Raw genomic sequence first — 19,391 nt, 5'->3', positions numbered from 1 at the left:
GTAATGGGAAAGGATTGGCAGGGAGTGAGGAAAGACTCACAAAGGGGCTGGAATTGGGGACTGATTATATAAGTGAAATTTATCAAACATCAACTGAAAGTTTAAGACTAGGAGGCTAAAGGTAGTAAGAAAGCAAGACACTAGAAGCCATACCTTGTGGCGATAAGAAAATTACTTCACCCTTGAACATGGTTAGCCTTAAATACCAGAATCATCTCAAGATAGAACAGGTGGACAAAGAGCTGGCAATGTGAGGCCACAGCTTAAAATAAAGGTTAAGCTGAAGACCAGCTAGGGGTCCCAAGATGTGGGACTGGCTAGGATCACCAGGGAAGAATGTGTGGACAGAGAGAAGAGGGCAGCAGCGGTTCCCAAACTTTTTTGCACCAGGGACCAGTTTCGTGGAAGACAATTTTTCCACAGACCGAAGGTGCATGTTTTGTGATGATTCAAGTGCATTACATTCAAGCTCACCTCCTGCTGTGCAGCCTGGTTCCTAACAGGCCACGGCCCCAAGGTTGAGAAACCCTGGGGGAGAGGACAGCCAACATGTATGGAAGGAGAACAAAGGTAGGTAGGTAGACAGATAGATAGATAGACAGATAGAAACAAACAAACAGCAGTCACAATTAAATGAAAATAGAACAGCAATGCCAAGAGCTCTTGTAATGGAAATGGATAATGTGAGCCGTTGGATCCAGGTTTTGACTTATCATTTTCATCACTACCACCCCAGTTCAAGTCACCATCAGCTCTCTCCTGAATTATTTCGATAATCTTGTGTTCCCTGCCTGTTCTTGTCCCTGTGGTAAGTTGTTCAATGGCCCAAATTCCTCTCATCCCACTGTGCATGTGCCTTTGCAATATGACTTTGCCATTTCTCCCACCCATACATAGACTCTTTCTTTACCCCTTTAAATTTGGGATGGCTGTATGATTTGCTTTAACCAATAGCATGTAGTAAAACTGACCTTGCATGAGTTCCTTGTCCTAAACCTCAAGAAGCTTTGCAGCTTCCACCTTTGCTCTTTTGGAATGCAGCCCACCATGTAAGAAAGCTGATATAAAAGGATTAGAACCACATGGCAGAGAATGGAGGCTCACCATCAGCACTCAGCACCAGCTGGCAAACATGCGTGAGGCCATCTTGGACCTTTCAGCCCTCTCACCCTCCAGCTGAGTGAAACTTTAGGAGTAAGCCCAGAACTTGGAGAGTGAAACCAACAGAGGTTCTGCCTGGCCAGTCCACAGAATCATGAGAATCACTGTTTTAAGACACTAAATTTTGGAGTTGTTTGTTATATAGCAAATGATAGTTGATACACCCCTTTAAATGTATTCTTTGCATTAACAGTGAGAGTTAAAATGTATGTCAGACCTTGTTACTCCTCTGCTCAGAACACTCCAATGTTGTATTATCTCCCTCAGAACAAAAGGGTCATTTTCCCTCACATTTCCTGCCACTCTCCACTTGTTCATGCCTACCGTCCTTGAGCTTGCCCAGCATGCTTCCTCCTCAGGGTCTTTGCCCTTGCTGTCTCCCTCTTCCCGGAACACTTTCTCCACAGTTATCTGTAAGGCTCATTCCCTCACCATCTTAACATCTTTATTCACCTGCACTGACCACCCTACCAAAAATAGCAGACAACTTCTCCCAACCCTCCTTTCCCCCTCCCTGCTTAACTTTTTCCCATAGCCCTCGCCATCAGTTCACATCCTATATATTTTATTTTGTTTATGTGGCTTCCTTTACCAGCAATGCGAGGTCCATGAGGGGAGGAATTCATGTATGCTGTGTGTTTATCCCCACCATCTAGAAAAGTTTCTGACACACAGTAAACACTCAATAAACCTTTGTTGGATGGATGGATTGATGGATGGATGGATGGAAGGATGGATGGATAGCTCACTGAGAAGACAATGCCCCCACCGTGGGGAACAAAGTTCTAGAAGGAGTAGCTGGGAAGGAGAATGCCAATTCTCCTTCTAGCCCCTGTAAATGAGTGAACTTGTGGGAAGAATATCACCATAAAAAGCCCTGTTCCTAATGGTTTCCTTAGGGAAAAAGGAATGTGGAAATTCCCAAACCATACTTTTGACATGGTTTTCCACTACCAGCAAACAAGTAGACACATATACATAGGAAAACATGTGGATGTTTAGTCACTGTAATTCTGTTCGTGGCAGAGATGCACATGTTACTGACTATGGTTGAGAATTTACCACTCAATGGCGCTGTCTCTGCTGACGTAATCTTTGCAGTGCGAATCCAAAAACATGTCCTTGTAGATCATTCCACACAGGCAGAACATAGCAGAGGTCGGGTTGTCACAGTTTTGTAGGATCTGGAGTATGACCTGGAGAGCCTTCTCACGGTCACCTTTGCTGTTTCTCCTGAAAAATTCATATGATAAGATCATGAATGTCTAAATCAACACACAGGAGCATGTACACACTCACTCTGTGAGGGGCTGGGCGTGAGGACACTGTTTTATCAGAAAAAATATATATTTATTTTTCATATTAAAATATAACAGCTTCTTAAGATCCACACCAGACTCCCAGTGAAGATGGAGGCGTAGGTAAACATGACTTGCCTCCTTGCACAACCACAGCAAAAATTACAGCTGAACTACAAAACAACTACCACCCAGAGTCATCAGAGATCAAGCTGTATGGAAGTCCAACAACCAAGGAATTGAAGAAGTCACATTCATCCAAATGGGTAGGAGGGGTAGAGACACAGAGATGCAGAATGGGTGGTCCCATATGCATGTGTAGTGGATAAAAATTAGAAAGGATACCTTGGGAGTGAGTGATCCCAGCCCCACTCCAGATCATTCAGCCCAGGGTTCCAGTGCCAGGAAGATAAGTCCCCATAACTTCTGGCTGTAAAAACCAGTGGGGGTTGGGGTGGCAGAAGAAACTGTGGGATTCTCAGGCATCTCTTCTTAAAGGGCCTACAATAGACTTAGGACTTATGTAGACTCACTCCCTCTGGGCTCCAGCGCCCCAAGAGCAGCTGGAAAAGCACCAGTGGTATGTGGGGAGAAACTGAAGTGTGTGGTATCAGGGAGAGTGCCAGGAGACAGTTTCCTCCCAGACAAAACTCCAGAGGCCTGGCAGTAGCACTGTCCCTTTTCTGAGCCCTACCCCACAAAGAGGCATACAGCAGTAACACCATATGGGAGACTCCACCAACCTGGTTCACATGGGTTGCCCTGCCCTGGCAATTACCTAAGGCTCCATCACATCCAACTTACAGGTGTGCTTCAAGGAGTATTCAAAGTGATGAAAAGCAAGGACCTACAACCTAGATTACTCTATCCAGCAAAGCTATTACTTAGAATTGAAGGGAAGATAAAGTGCTTCCCAGACAAGATAAAGTTGAGGAGTTCTTTGTCACCAAGCTATTATTACATGAAATGTTAAAGGGATTTATTTAAGAAAAAGAAGAAGATCAAAACTATGAATATTACAATGGCAATAAATTTGCAACTATCAACAATTGAATCTGAGAAACAAACCAAGCAAACAAGCAGAACAGAAACAGAATCATAAATATGGAGGGATTAAGAAGTACAAATTGGTAGGTACAGAATAGGCAGGGGGAGTGTTAACAGTATAGGAAATGGAGTAGCCAAACAACTTATATGCATGACCCATGGACATGAACTAAGGGGAGGATTGCCAGCGGGAATGGGGGATACAAGGTAGAGGGGAGCAAAGAGGGAAAAATTGGGACAACTGTAATAGCATAATAAAGAAAATATATTTTTAAGAAATCCACACCAGTAAATTTCATACAATCATACTCAGTCCCTACTTGATCCCTTTCCCTTTAAATTAGACCTACACTGTGGATGACAGCATAAAAATATCAATGTATTTGGAAAGACAGACAAAAATAATATGCCAGTCTTCTGTAACTACATGGAGAGCAAAGATATTAGAACCTAAGCCTGAATCATGTGGATAAGATAGTTTGATAAAAGATTCTTTAGAAAATGGCAGGGCTCCCATATTCAAAGCCAAGATGAATTGAGAAATGTATCTTGGCATTTCTTTTTTTTAAAGTATATTTTATCTATCTATTTATTTAAACTTTTTTGTTGTTGTTCAAGAACAGTTTTCTGCCTTTTCCCCCCACCCATCCCCACCACCCCAGCCCTCCCTACCTCCCTCCCCTGTTTCCACTCCCACCACATTATTGTCCATATGTCCTTTATAATTGTTCCTGTAAACCCTTCACCCTTTTCCCCCATTATCCCCTCCCCTCTCCCCTCAGGTCACTGTCAGCCTGTTCTCAATTTCAATGTCTTTAGCTATACTTTCCTTGCTTGTTCATTTTGTTGATTAGGTTCCTGTTAATGGTGATATCATATGGTATTTGTCTTTCACTGCCTGGCTTATTTCACTTGACCAGAAATGCCTTGCCATCCTCAAACAGTAAAGGACCTTAGTTAAGTCCAGTTTTCTTATCTCATGTCATACCCACCCAAATAGGAAATTTAGAAAATTATTTCTATATTCATAAATCACAGTCTTCCCTATTATAAGATTATATGGTAAAATGTTCATTTACACACAGAAAATGGATTCCTTAGACAGTTGTTAAAATAATTGTTGCCACAAAATAACCTGAGTGTGTGGCTGTAAAATGTTAAGTGTTCCTGTGAAAATTTGGATGCAAATGTCCATCAGTAGTGGAAACTGATTAAATCAACCATAACTAATGATATTCGTATTATAAAATATTAAACATTTATAAAAAGAAATGAAATATCATCTCTATAATGCTGCTATGGAGAGATCTCCAGAATATGTTAAGACAGAAATGCTGTTCAGAGAATGCTTCCTTTTTTATTTCAGAAAATGGAGATGTCAATAAATATATATATCTGACTTTATGTCTTCAAAATGGAAAGATAACTCTGGCTGGTGTGGCTCAGTGGATTGAGTGCCACCCTGAGAACCAAAGGGTCACCCGGTCTGATTCCCATTTGGGACACACGCCTGGGTTGCGGGCCAGGTCTCCAGTAGGGGGCGTGGGAGAGGCAGCCAGCCACACATTAATGTTTCTCTCCCTCTCTTCCCCTCGCTCTAAAAATAAATTAATTAAATCTTTTTAAAATTTTTTAAAAATTGAATAAACGAAAAGGAATAAAAGTGACTACTGAAAGGTGGAGGGAGAAAACATGATGAAGGAGACAAGGATAGAGGTTACAATTCTTGGAATTTGGCTTTGAAAATAAACAATTTTACATTTATAAAAGAAAATGAAATAAAAAATTTAAAAGTGTTCCCTAAAAACACTGCTTGCCAATGAACATATCATCTGAATTTGTAGTTGGGGCAAAACAAATAATTAGCCTATGCATCTGGTTGATGGCTCACCCACAAACAAGGAACTAATTCATATGACTTTAAAACACAGCAAGGAGAAAAATCTGCCAAGCTTTGTACAATAGCATGGCCTTTTGGGGTAGAAGGGAATCTGGAAGGGTCCCCAGGTAAAACCAAATGGCTTAACTTAATTTCTTGCCCCACACGTGCCCCCTAAATTTTGCCAAGAAAGCCACAGTAAAGGAGAGGTGCAAAAATAGAAAGATATCATGTGCATTATCAAAGCACTTGATTCTGGGGACCTGCAAAAACTGAATTCAAAGATATCAGAAACTTCAGCCCCAAACCTTTTCTGCTCTAATACTGCCAAGATGAAAAAGGCAGCAGAGGGGCAAGAGGTTGGTAGTTAGGTTAATTATAAGGGAACTAATTCTAACTAAAGTTAGGGTCCAATCCCAACCCAGCTATCCTCTAGGAGAAATATGAAAAAATCAACCATACATACTAATTGCTGAACCTAAAAAAGGTCTCAGATATTCAGAATGATTTTTAAAAATTGAAATTATACTTTCACCTCCACTGTTTTTTTAGATAAAATGTCTAGAGTACAATAAAATTATGACATGCGCACAAAGCAAGAAAATGCAGTCCTTAATCAAGATAAAATCATTAAAAAAAACCAGATCCAGAAATGACATTAAAATTAGCAGAAAAGAACTTCAAAACAACTGTTAGAACTATATTTTTTCTATAAATATAATGTATGTATGTGTGAAGAGATAAGGTACTTTGTGAGAAATGGAAACTCTCAAAACCAAAATGACTATAAGTCCTACAACTGAAAAATTAAAAAATGCAAAACAATGTTATTGAATGGGCATAACATAAAATTTGGATACTATGAAAGAAAGTAACTGTGAACTGGAATACAGGTCAATAAAAATTATCCAAACTGGGCTTGGTTGGTGGAGGAAAGTGCAAAAAGAAACTTTTGGGAATAAAACATTCCGTATCTTAATTGTGGTGGTAGTAACATGGGTGTATTTATTTGGCCAAAGTCATCAAATTGTGCACTTCAAATGGGTGCATTTTATTTTATCTAAGTTATGCCTTAATTATACCTTGAAGAAGTTAACTTAAAAATATGAACAAACTGAATACTGTTTCTAAAAGTAAAGTGTCCTGGTGGGATCTTTGGTCTGTTTGGCCTCAGATACATTCCTATTTCTCCTGCTCTGTTCCGTACCCTACCTACAAATAGGACCTACTTATGCAATAGGGAAGAACCACTATTAAATTATCCCACTTCTGTTTCTATCATCTAAACCTTTCCCAGTCTTCTGAGACCACAAAGTAATATCTGTGAAGATTGGGCTCTACAGTGGGCTGGCAAGCCCTAATGTGGAGCTAGGCATCTGTCAGACTGGCTTTCCCATTCTCACAAAGGCTACAGGAGCTGAAGTATACTTCTGCCTGAACTCTTGCTTCTGCTATCTGACATGTTCCCAGGGATCTCCATATGGATGGATCCAGTTAAATTCTACTCCTCCTTTGCAAGTTATAGCAGAGACTACAGAATGTGGTTCACTAAACCAAATTTAATTTTTCCCGGACACTCAGCCAGACCACATTTCCCAACTTCTCTTGCAATTATGTTAGGCCATGTAACTAAATTTTGGCCAGTGAAATGTGCTGAGAAGTAACAAACACCACTTCCTGACCAGGCTCATACAAACCTCCCTGGGTATTGTCAAAAAGTGGAGACAACCCAAATGTCCATCAATTGACCAATGAATAAAATATGACATATTAGTACAATGGAATATTATTCAACCACAAAAAGAATGAAGTACTAATACATGCTATACATGTATGAACCTTGAAAACATTATGCTAAGTGAAAGAAGCCAGTCATAAACTGTTACATATTATATTACTCTACTTATATGAAGTGTCCAGAATAGGCAAATCCATAGAGACAGGAAATAGGTAAGTGGTTTCCTAGGGCTAAAGAGTGAGGTGGAGGGATAGGGAGTGACTGTTAATGGATTGCGAAAATAGATCAGTGGTTGTTTACGGCTGGGGAGGGAAGAGGGTTAGGGGGAAATGAGGAGAGTGTGACTAGTAATGGATTCAGGGTTTTAAAGGGAGGAATGATGAAAATGTTCTAAAATTGATTATTGTGATGGTTTCACAACTCTGTGAATATACTAAAAACCACTAACTTGTACTCTTTAAATGGGTAAATTATATGGTAGGTGAATCTTATCTCAATAAAGCTGTTACAAAACACACACACACAACATTCCTGGTGATTCACCATGGTTTCTCTTTTCTTACCTGGCTGAAAGGAGATCTGAGGATCTAAGAGAAGACAGAGCCTCAAGCTATATAGAAATAGTCACAGCCATAGCTGAGCACCTGCTTCATGCCAGGGGTACTCCAAGTAATACTACATGGTAGATGTTAATATCCCATTATACATTTGAGAAGGCTAAGGCTCCAAGAGATCTGGTGGCTTGACCACAGCCATAATGCTTAAATATAGAAGCCAGAAGTCAAACCCAAATCTGTTTGCCTTTCAAGCCCATAGTAATGATATTGATTTCCTATGTGCTGTGTAAGCTGGTTCTTAAGGCAATTCCAAAGGAAAAACTCCCCTCATCCCAGTGACGTGATGATATTCTGAATAATGGCAACAATGTCAAAATAAATGCAGTGCATTGCAGCACAACTAGTTTGAAGAGAACAAGTTTACTTGTCTGTATAAGTTCAAGTGTGTGCATGTGTGTAATACATTCATGTGTGATTGTATTTTTATTCACTCATCAACTTTAGTTGCCCTTCATCAGCTCTCTCTCTCTCTTTAGCACAAAGCCCTTCCATTGACACATAAATAAGTCAGCAAATGCAGGAGGGGGGAAAAGGGAAGGAAGTAGAGCAGGAAATAGAAAAGGAAGCTCTCACAGACTCATGGATGCCAGTGCAGAAGAATGAGGACAGGTGGTAGTGGTAAGTCTTTTGAACAAATATTTTTCAAAAGTAAAATGTTATTGGCAAGGCTGCTGCTTAGAAGATAACCAACTAAAACCACAATGAGATACCACTTCACACTGGTGAGAATGGCCATCATAAATGCATCAACAAACAACAAGTGCTGGCAAGCTTGTGGAGAAAAGGGAACCTTAGTACACTCTTGGTGGGAATACAGCCTGATGCAGCCACTGTGGAAAAAAGTATGGAATTTCCTCAAAAAGCTAAAGATGGAACTACCTTTCAATCCAGCAATCCCCCTGCTGGGATTATTCCCTAAGAATCCTGAAACACCAATCCAAAAGAACCTATGCACCCCAATGTTCATAGCAGCATTATTTACAATAGTCGAGTGCTAGAAACAGCCTAAGTGCCCATCAGTAAATGAGTGGATCAAAAAACTGTGGTACATTTACACAATGGGATACTACACATCAGAAAGAAAGAAGGAAATCATACCCTCACAATAGCATGGATGGAACTGGAGAACATTATGCTAAGTAAAATAAGCAAGGCAGTAAAAGACAAATACCATATGATCTCACCTATAAGTGGAACCTAATAAACAAAACAAACAAGTGGGCAAAACAGAACCAGAAACTTGTAAATAAAGAACAAACCGACAGTTACCAGAGGGGAGAGGTGAGGGGGTAATGGGGAAAGAAGGGGAAGGGTTGTCAAGGAACATGGATAAAGGTCCCATGGACAAAGACAATAGGGGGGAGTACTGAATGTGGGAGGTGGGGGTGGGTAGGGCAGGAGGAGAATAATGGGGGGGGAATGGGGACAATTGTAATTGAACAACAATAAAAAAATAAAAATAGCCCTGGCTGGTGTAGCTCAGTGGATTGAGTGCCGGCTGCAAACCAAAGGGTCACCTGTTCGATTCCCAGTCAGGGCACATGTTTGGGTAGTGGGCTGGGTCCCCAGTGAGGACCACATGAGAGGCAACCATACATTGATGTTTCTCTCCCTCTCTTTCTCCCTCCCTTCCCCTCTCTCTAAAAATAAATAAAAGAAAAACCTTTAAAAAAGTAAAACAAAAAGAAGATAACCATATTGATTATTTCTTGGGAAAAAATACAACTAGTCTTCTGGTATAAAAAGTATATGCCCTGGCTGGCGTGGCTTAGTGGACTGAGCGCGGGCCTCCAAACCAAAGGGTCACCAGTTCAATTCACAGTAGTGGCACATGCCTGGGTTCAGGCCAGGTTCCCAGTGTGGGGGGGACATGTGAGAGACAACCACACATTGACGTTTCTCTCCCTCTCTTTCTCCTTCCCTTCCTCTCTCTCTAAAAATGAATAAATAAAATCTTTTTTAAAAAGTATATTTATGAAAGTGGCTTCACTATTCAGCTACCATCCAATTTCAACATATATGACAAAACAGGACATATCAAAGGTAGCCCTCCAATTCCAAGTGGTCTGTGGATGGCTTTGGTTATCCACCACACAAAACAAATATAAGATCAAGCTTTCTGGGAAGACTTTCATTGATTATGCCATGATATTATTAAACTAGCAGATATAGAGTACTGTGCTAATATCAGGGAATTGTGGTCCCAGCTCTCTCATTAACCAGGTGTTATATTTTAGGTTCCTGACTTTCTTTCTTCTTCCTCTCTGAAATAAAGGATTTGGACTAGATGATTTCTTGTAAGCTTCACAGATTTTCTGGTTCTCTTCATGGTCAGGAAAACAATCACCATAAAATATGTATCCCTCTTTTGCAACTTGATTTTAGATCTCTGGAGACAAATGCCCTTCAAAAATGGGAGGATGTAATCATTTCTCTACTTCACAAAAATGTTATAAAGAATGGCTATTTATATAAACATATAAACTAAGATGGTGAGACTGAACAGTGAACATAAACAGAAGAGACAAAGAAAAGGAGGCCAGTGGTTACTGCAGAGACAATGAACCCACACTGCCCTCTTGGGGACAGGTGTCCCTCTACCAAGCAATGACCAGCATCAATGGCTCAGAGGCTGATGCTGAGGTGATTGCTCTATGTTCTGGAACAAGCCTGCAGCCCTTTTGGCGTGGGCTGGATTTAGTAACATTCATCTAGTATCTTCTCTGCATACATTTCTAGGGCCCACAGAGTATCTTCTCTCCATCACTCCCCTTTACTTTTGGAGTGATACATCAGATATTACAATAAATGTGTCATGCATTCAGTTTCCCCTCCACTTGCTAAATAATTCAATTAATTGAATTTTGCTGGATTTGGAGGTCTTGACCCAAAGATGCAGGGAGTAAAATGAGTACACTCCTACTTTGCGACAGGCAAGCTTTGTTGTTTTAACCTAGGAGCCTAGGACTTTGATTCTTTTATTCTTCCAGACAATTCTTTTGCTGACTCCCTGGAATCTTTGGGCTGCATTAGCATATTTAATAAAGTTTTGTCTGTAAAAGCAGCAACAAAAAAAATTATTTATAAAGGATTTCATGCCACAGGGAGGCAAGCCACTTATCTGCTCAATGGAAATTTGAAGTAGTCTTGAATGGGCTTCAGAATGCAGTGAAGCGGAAGTTATCAAGAAAATACAGCCAGCTCAAGCCAGCTTTTCTAATAAGAGGGAGCCCTTGCCATCCGAGGGTGAAACACCATTCATTACCGTTAACCTTCAGTAACTAATTTATGGACATGATTTGCTCCAGTTCCTAAGAGTTAAAGTCAACTGTAATGTAGGGGGGAAAAAATCACTATTTCCCACCACCAATTTCTCCTCTATTAGTATAAGGTGAGTCCCTAAACTTCCTCAAAACTATACATAATGCCAAATCCTACTATGACTATGCTGACAGCTAGCGAAGTTATACCTACAGCAAAGATGTGAAATTCAGGATCAGATCGCATGTATAAATGAAGCAAGTATAATAATTCTACAGAAAACCCCTAGTTGGTTGGAGAAAATGAGGTTCTTGGCATTGAGGCCCCTGCCTGGCCTATTATACAGAGCCACTGTCTGTGTCAACCATATGAGAAGGAAAAGACCCATGGTCAGACAAAAAGGTGGCTCTCTGGTGTGCAAACCCAGCCATTCCGTTTCCAACTTAGAGAGATATTTGTCTCAGTATCATTTCATGTTGCCACACCCATTTCTCTAAAATACTGATTTTCCTTTCCTACATTTTTTTTACTCTTTTATTACTTGAAGTGGATGGTAATCAGATAGTTTTATTCTGTTGGACATCAGTTACCTCTACTTGGTTTCAGAAAGACATGATGGCAACTGACTTAAGTGGCCTTCTTAGTTTTTATTTAACAAACTCTTATTTTTATGGCACAGTGTGCTGGGCATTCTTCCAGGAACTTCACCAGTGATTAACTTATTTAATCCTTATAAATCAAGAGTCAATCAAGTATAATTAAGTACAAATAAAAGTGGAACCCACTACTTTGTGGGAAAGGAGTAATAGGACTTCTCTTTTTTCAGTCTTAATGAAGACACTTTTCCCAATACTCCCCACTGCTGAGTTTAAAGACTACTGGGGAGAGAGCAGGCACATTTTCACAGAGACCATGAAGACTCCCCCCTCCAAAGGAATCAAAATCCTGACGATCACTGTTTGTCAGTGTGTACTATACCAGGACACATGCATATACTATATACCCAACAGAAACATGTCCATTTGTGTACAAAAATCATGCACATGAATGTTATACCAGCATGTTAATAATAACTCTAAACTGGAAACAGCCTAAAGGTCTATCAGCAGTAAAATGAAGAAGTCAATTGTGGCATATCCACACAATGGAATACTCCACAGCAACGTGAATGAATGAACTGATACATTCAACAGCATGGAGGAACCTCACAAACACGATGCTGAGTGAAGGAAATCAGACAAAAAAAAAGAGCAAGCACTGTGTGATTCCATTTAGATGAAGTTCAAGGACAGGAAAAACCCATCTACGGAGGGAGAGGCTGCAACAGTGGTTGCCTATGGAGGGGTGGGGACTGCTTACAAAGGCACACAAAGGAATTTTCTGGAGGGATAGAAATGTTTTTTATTTTGATAGGCATGCTATTTACATGGGTATATCCATTTATCAAAACTCACCAAATTCTATACTTAAAATCTATGCATTTCACTGTCTGTACATTTTACTTAAATATAAAAGAGAGACGTGACCTCAAATGTGTCATGAGATTCCTAAAGGCAGTAGCTTGTGTTGCTGCTGTCCTGCAAATGCTGCCAAGTACCAGGCCCACAGTCTATATAGCCTAATCCAGCAACAGAAGCAAAGCCAAGCCTCTGAGAAACCAGACACTAGAGTCTTCTAACTCAGATCACCTCCAACCCTCACTTTATTCATTCCCTGAGGAAGACATATAGAAGGTTAAGAAGGTGCCAGAACTCTGGCTCTCAAGCAAAGTTTGAATAACCTCCCAGAGTTTTTTGCTGTATGATTCAGTATCACCATTCCTAGCCCCAGCAGAGGACAGGCCTAGCATGAAGTGTATCTGGAGATGGTTCTCAGCAGAGTCACCTAGTGCTGTTCCTCTTCCTATATCTTATCAGGGGAGGAAAGTAGACTCTAGGGCTCAGACATTTAGGCATCTGGGAATTTTGAGGTTGAATGTGGCAAACTCCTAGTTATCCTCCAAATCCATAGTAGCCAAGTTTGGATGGGCACATAACCACCTAGCTACAGAATACATTTCCCAGCTTTCCTTATCAGCTAGATGGGGTCACATGACTATACTCTCACCAACGGAATGTGAGTAGAAGTGGAATGTGCAAATTCTACTTGCTTTAAAGGAAATTACTTGCCCTGGGCTCCTACTCTTTCTCCCTTTCCACAGGCTAGAGCACAGAGTACCAGTGACTGAGCTTCGAGAAAAAGAAGACAACACTCTTAGAAATGAAAGAGCTGCAAAATGGTCAGAAGCCAGATCCCTGATCAACTCCTAGTTAGTGCTATGCCACTAGTCTGGTCCAGTCACCTCTAGAGTGCTATGTGAAAGAGAAATTGCAATCTAATTTAAAGCATTGCATTTAGGCTTTCTTTATTACATCATCTTAGCTAATATCCCTAGCATGTGAGCTTTTGAGGCTCACGGTCTCCAGGCTGGAATTTCCAAGTCTTACATACTCCACCTAGCCCAGTAATTATTATTCCAAAATTCAGATTTACCAATACATAAAGATGGCACCCTCTTTTCCTATCATCCTGCTGTTTAAACTGTCCTCCCACAAAGATGGCGGCAAGGTAGGTGGCAGCAGAGCCCAGTTCTCCCTGTGCCCAGGTGGAACACCTAGCCAATCTTCTGAGGAACAGAGTGAACAGCCAATGGAATCCCAGCTTATATGAAGTTTGGAGGCCAAAAATTGTAGAGGACATGGAAAAACAGATAGCGAAGAGATTGTGCTGAGATGGTAAGGTCCCTGGGACCTGCGCAGGGACCTAGGCTGCTGTGGCTCCCAGCCTGGTACCTGCCACAGGATACAGGAGGAGAGTTAGATCACCAGCTCCCTCCCCTACCAGAGCAGGGAGGGCAGCTCAGCATCAGGAAGGACCTGGATGCTGAGGTCACTGCGGGGAATAGAGACGTAGTGAGAGACACACAGAGGCAGTATACATCCACTGGGACTGTGGACACCAGCACCAGAGAAATTGGGGTGCTGGGTAACACCTGGAGAAGGGAGGAGTTGGGCCGTGTTGGACCCTGACTCAGACAGTCGTCAGACTGGTTGGAAAGTTGGGCTGTGTGAAAAGCCTTGAGCATGTTAAGAAAGGCGGTGGGAGGGCAGCTGCTTTGTAAGGAACTCTCAAGCAGCAGCTGCCTTGCCCCGAGGGTGATTTGAGTTGAGAGCCCCACAGACTGAGTGGCTGATTTGAGCCAGGCACCTCACAGAGACCCTGGGCCAGAGTCTGGGCAACTGTGAATATTGCAGCCCAGACCTGGTCCCCATCCTCTCAAAACCATAGGAAGGGAGAAAAGTGAAGTCCAGCCCCCCTCTTTCAGTGGCATCCAGGAAGACCAGCAGAACTCGCTCAGTGGGTTTAAAGTCAGCAAGAAGCTTATTTTTTTTCTTTCCTCTTTCTTTTTTTCCTTTTTTTCTTTCCCCAAGTGAGACAATAAGACTTGCAGTTACAAAGGGTCCAGAGATAGATCCAAACAGGGAGCACAAGGCTAACCCCCAAAATTGAGAAACTGAGACAAATGTCACTTTGCTATCCCATACAGCTGGCATTTTATTGTTTATGTGTATTATTATCATTTTTAGATTATTTTTACCATTTTTATTTTATTAGTATTTTTTTAATTTTTCTTTCATATGTTTAGTTTTCCTCATTTTATTTCTCTGTTTAATTGCATTGTTTGGTTTTCTTTATTCTCTCTTTATTGTATTTAATTTTCCTTCTTTCACTTCACTGGTGTTCTGATAACACACTACTCTTGATCATGTACTTTCTATTCTGGTTATCCAAATCATTATTTCTTGTCATATTATTGTTGTTCCAGTACTATTGCAAATAATTGTTGTTCCATACAATTGTACATAGCACAGCAATCCTCCCTGATCTTAGCCCACTACACTTTAATCCTGAGCATTATTATCATTGTGGTTAACTCTATTCTCTCTCACACTACACATACTTTCTATCCTTTACTCTCACTGTATCTCACCATCTAACCTTGCACAAGCACTCTATTTTCTGGATTCAGCTCACAATCATCCTCCCCTCTAACGAGAGTCTTATCCCTCTTTAACCTTTTATAAAAAGTGGCTAGTTGGGTGAAGTATCACAGTTAACACTATACTTATCCAAAGAATCTCCTATCTCTTCTCTACTTGTTGGTACTTTAAATCCCATAAAATACTCTCCCACTCTCTTAATCCATTTTGCCTACCCCCTGCCACTGATCACATACAAGATAAGGTGGGAGCTGTGAACATCAGTATACCTGCTGGAGGAGAGAAACCACCAACAAAGGAACCACAAAAAGGTAAAAACCCTAGTACAACGAGAGAGCCCACAGAACCAGAAGGAAGGGCAAACCTAGAGTGTCCAGACAAGGAGATCAAAGAGACCACACCACTGAGCCCCATAGAATTCCTACCATAGAAGTTCACCCTACAAAGACCGTTAGCAAAGTGAAACATCAGGAAGCACAGAAACAAAGAGTCACCAAAAACGGAGACACAAAAAAAAGAACATGCAATCAAAAGGAATGGAAGACGCCCCACTAAAAGAGCTAAATGAAATCGAGGAAAGTAAACTATTAGATATAGAATTCAAAATAATGGTTATAAAGATGCCCAACAAACTCACAGACATCTACAAGGAACCGAGTAAGAACCAACAGTATGAAAAAGGAAATAGAAACTATAAACAAAAATTAGGAAGAAATGAACAATAAAATCTTGGAAATAAAAAACACACTAGAAGGAATTACAAGGGCCATAAAGAGAGACCCAGAAGGTCACTTCATAATACTCAAGGAAAGAATCCATCAAGAAGACATAAACATTGTAAATATATATGCACTCAACATAGGAGAGCACCCAAATACATAAAGAGAATCTTGGAGGACTTCAAAAGAAAGATATTGACAGCAACACAATTATAGTAGGGGATTTCAACACCCCACTGTCAAAAATGGATAGATCTTCCAAACAAAATGTCAACAAAGATATTGTGGCACTGAACAATGTTCTAGATCAAATGGACTTAACTGATATATATAGAGCCTTCGATCCCAAAGAAGCAAAATACACATTATTTTCAAATGCACATGGAACATTTTCAAAGATAGACCACATGACAGGACACAAAACAAGCCTCAACAAATTCAAGAAAATTGAAGTCATATCAAGCATTTTCTCTGACCACAAGGGACTGAAACTAGGAATCAACCTCAAGGAAAAAATTCAAAAACATTCAAATTCATGGGGATTGAATGGCATGCTATTAAACAATGAATGGGGCCAAGAATGAGATCAAGGAAGAAATAAAAAAGTTTCTGGAAACAAATGAAAATGAACTCACAACCACCCAAAACTTATGGGACACAGCAAAGGCAGTCCTGAGAGGGAAGTTCATAGCAATACAGGCCTACCTAAAAAAGATAGAAACACTTCAAATAAACAACCTAACCCTACACCTACATGAACTGGAGAAATAACAACAAAGACAGCCCAGAGCAAGTAGAAGAAAGGAAATAACCAAGATCAAAGCAGAATTAAATGACATAGAGACTAAAAGCACAATTCTAAGGATCAATAAATCTAGGAGCTGGTTCTTTGAAAAGATAAACAAAATCGACAAGCCTTTAAGCAGACTCATCAAGAAAAAAAGAGAGAGAACCCAAATAAAGACAATCAGAAATGAAAGAGGAGAGACTACAACGGATACCACCGAGATACAAAGGATTGTAAGAAATTACTACAAAGAACTATGTGCCAAGAAATGTGAAAACCTAGGTGAAATGGACACATTCCTAGAAAAATATAATCTTCCAAAACTGAATGAAGAAGCAGAAAGCTTGAACAGACCAATAACAGCTGACGAAATTGAAGCAGTAATAAAAATGCTCCCAACACATAAAAGCCCTGGACCAGATGGTTTCACAGGAGAATTCTACAAAGCATTTAAGGAAGAGCTAACCCCTATCCTTCACAGACTATTCCAAAAAATCCAAGAATATGGAAGACTCCCAAACTCTTGTTATGAAGCCAGCATCATCCTAAACCCAAAACCAGATAAAAACACAACAAAGAAAGAAAACTTCAGGCCAATATCGCTGATGAACATAAATGCTAAAATCTTCAACAAAATATTGGCAAACCACATCCAGCAATATGTTAAAAAGATCATCCACCATGACCAAGTGGGATTCATCCCGGGGATGCAAGGATGGTACAATATTCACATATCAATAAACATAATACATCACATAAACAAAAGCAAAGACAAAAATCACACGATCATATCAACAGATGCAGAAAAAACATTTGATAAGGTACAGCACCCATTTATGATTAAAACACTCAGCAAAGTAGAAATAGAGGCAGCATTCCTCAACCTAATAAAGGCCATATACAAGAGACCTACAGCCAACATCATACTCAATGGGAAACACTAAAAACTTTCCCACTAAGATCAGGAAGAAGACAAGGTTGTCCACTTTCACTTCTTCTATTCAACATAGCATTGGAAGTCCTAGCCACAGCAATCAGACAAGAAAAGGTAATAAAAGTCATCCAAATTGGAAAAGATAAAACAAAACTGTCATTGCTTGCAGATGACATGATAGTGTACATAGGAAATCCTATAGACACAACCAAAAAACTGCTTGACCTAATAAATGAATTTGGCAAAACAGCGGGATACAAAGTCAATATTCAGAAATTAAAGGCATTTTTGTATATCAACAATGAAATATCAGAAACAGAAATCAGGAAAAAAATCGCTTTTGATATAGCAACAAGAAAAATTAAGTACCTAGGAATAAACCTAACCAAGGAGGTAAAAGACCTTTACTCAGAAAACTACGCAACACTGAAGAAAGAAATTAAGGAAGACGCAAACAAATGGAGACATACACCATGTTCATGGATTGGAAGAATTAACATCATCAAAATGTCCATACTACCCAAAGCAATTCATAGATTCAATACACTACCTTTTAAAGTGCCAATGGCATATTTCACAGATACAGAACAAACACTTCAAAAATTAATACACTTCTTAATAGGGAAAGAAGATCCCTGTAGGAAGGATCACAATACCTGATATCAAACTGTATTACAAGACCACTGTAATAAAAACAGCCTGGTACAGGCATAAGAACAGACACATGGACCAATGGAACAGAACAGACAGCCCAGAAATAAACCCAAGTCTCTACAGTCAATTAATATTTCACAAAAGGTGCAGCAGCATAAAATGGAGCAAAAATAGCCTCTTCAACAAATGGTGTTGGGAGAGCTGGACAGCTACATGCAAAAAGAAGAAATTTGATCACCAACTTACACCATACACAAAAATAAATTCAAGGTGGATAAAAGACTTAAATATAAGTTGTGACATCATAAAAGTCCTTCAGGAAAACATAGGCAGGAAAATATCAGCTATTCCACGTAGCAATATTTTCACTGATATGTCCCCTAGAGCAAGGGACATAAAGGAAAGGATAAACAAATGGGATCTCATCAGAATAAAAAGCTTCTTTCTGCACAGCTAACAAAAACAGCATTAAAACAAAAAGAGAACCAACAGTATGGGAAAACATATTTGCTAATGATACCTCAGACAAGGGTTTGATCTCCAAAATATATAAAGAACTCACATGACTCCACTCTAAGAAGACAAGCAACCCAATAAAAGATGTGCAAAAGACTTGAACAGACACTTCTCTAAGGAGGACATACAGCTGGCCCAGAGACATATGAAAAGATGCTCAGTATCTCTGGCCATCAGAGAGATGCAAATTAAAACCACAATGAGATACTACTTCACACTGGTGAGAATGGCCATCATAAACAAAGCAACATACAACAAGTGTTGGAGAGGATGTGGAGAAAAGGGAACCCTAGCGCACTGTTGGTAGGATTACAGACTGGTACAACCACTATGGAAAACAGTACAGAATTTCCTCAGAAAACTAAAAAGGAACTACTTTCTGACCCAGCAATTCAACTGTTAGGATTATATCGTAAGAACCCTGAAACAACAATCCAAATGAACCTATGCACCCCAATGTTCACAGCAGCACTATTTACAATAGTCAAGTGCTGGGAGTAGCCTAAGTGCCCATCAGTAAATGAATGGATCAAAAAACTATGGTATATTTACACAATGGAATTCTACACAATAGAAAGAAGAAGGAGCTCATACTCTTTGTGACAGTATGGATGGAACTGGAGAGCATTGTGCTAAGTGAAATAAGCCAGGCAGTGAGGGGCAAATGCCATATGATCTCACCTTTAACTGGAACATAATCAACAAAACAATCAAGCAAGCAAAATATAACCAAAGACATT

General features: G+C 40.0%; 1 protein-coding gene across 1 annotated transcript in view; it reads right to left on the bottom strand.

Annotated features, from left to right (window-relative positions):
* Positions 1–19,391, bottom strand: part of MAP3K15 (mitogen-activated protein kinase kinase kinase 15) — a 98,868-nt gene that overhangs the window by 46,639 nt on the left and 32,838 nt on the right. Inside the window, exon 7 of the mRNA XM_053916978.1 lies at positions 2,224–2,394. Coding sequence (XP_053772953.1) covers positions 2,224–2,394 — 171 coding nt within the window. The remainder of the gene's footprint in view (positions 1–2,223; positions 2,395–19,391) is intronic.

This window comes from Desmodus rotundus, chromosome X (genome assembly GCF_022682495.2).
Source record: "Desmodus rotundus isolate HL8 chromosome X, HLdesRot8A.1, whole genome shotgun sequence".
In the NCBI taxonomy this organism is placed as follows: domain Eukaryota; kingdom Metazoa; phylum Chordata; class Mammalia; order Chiroptera; family Phyllostomidae; genus Desmodus; species Desmodus rotundus.
Note: the sequence above shows the minus strand (reverse complement) of the source record. Positions and strands in the feature narration are given on the sequence as shown.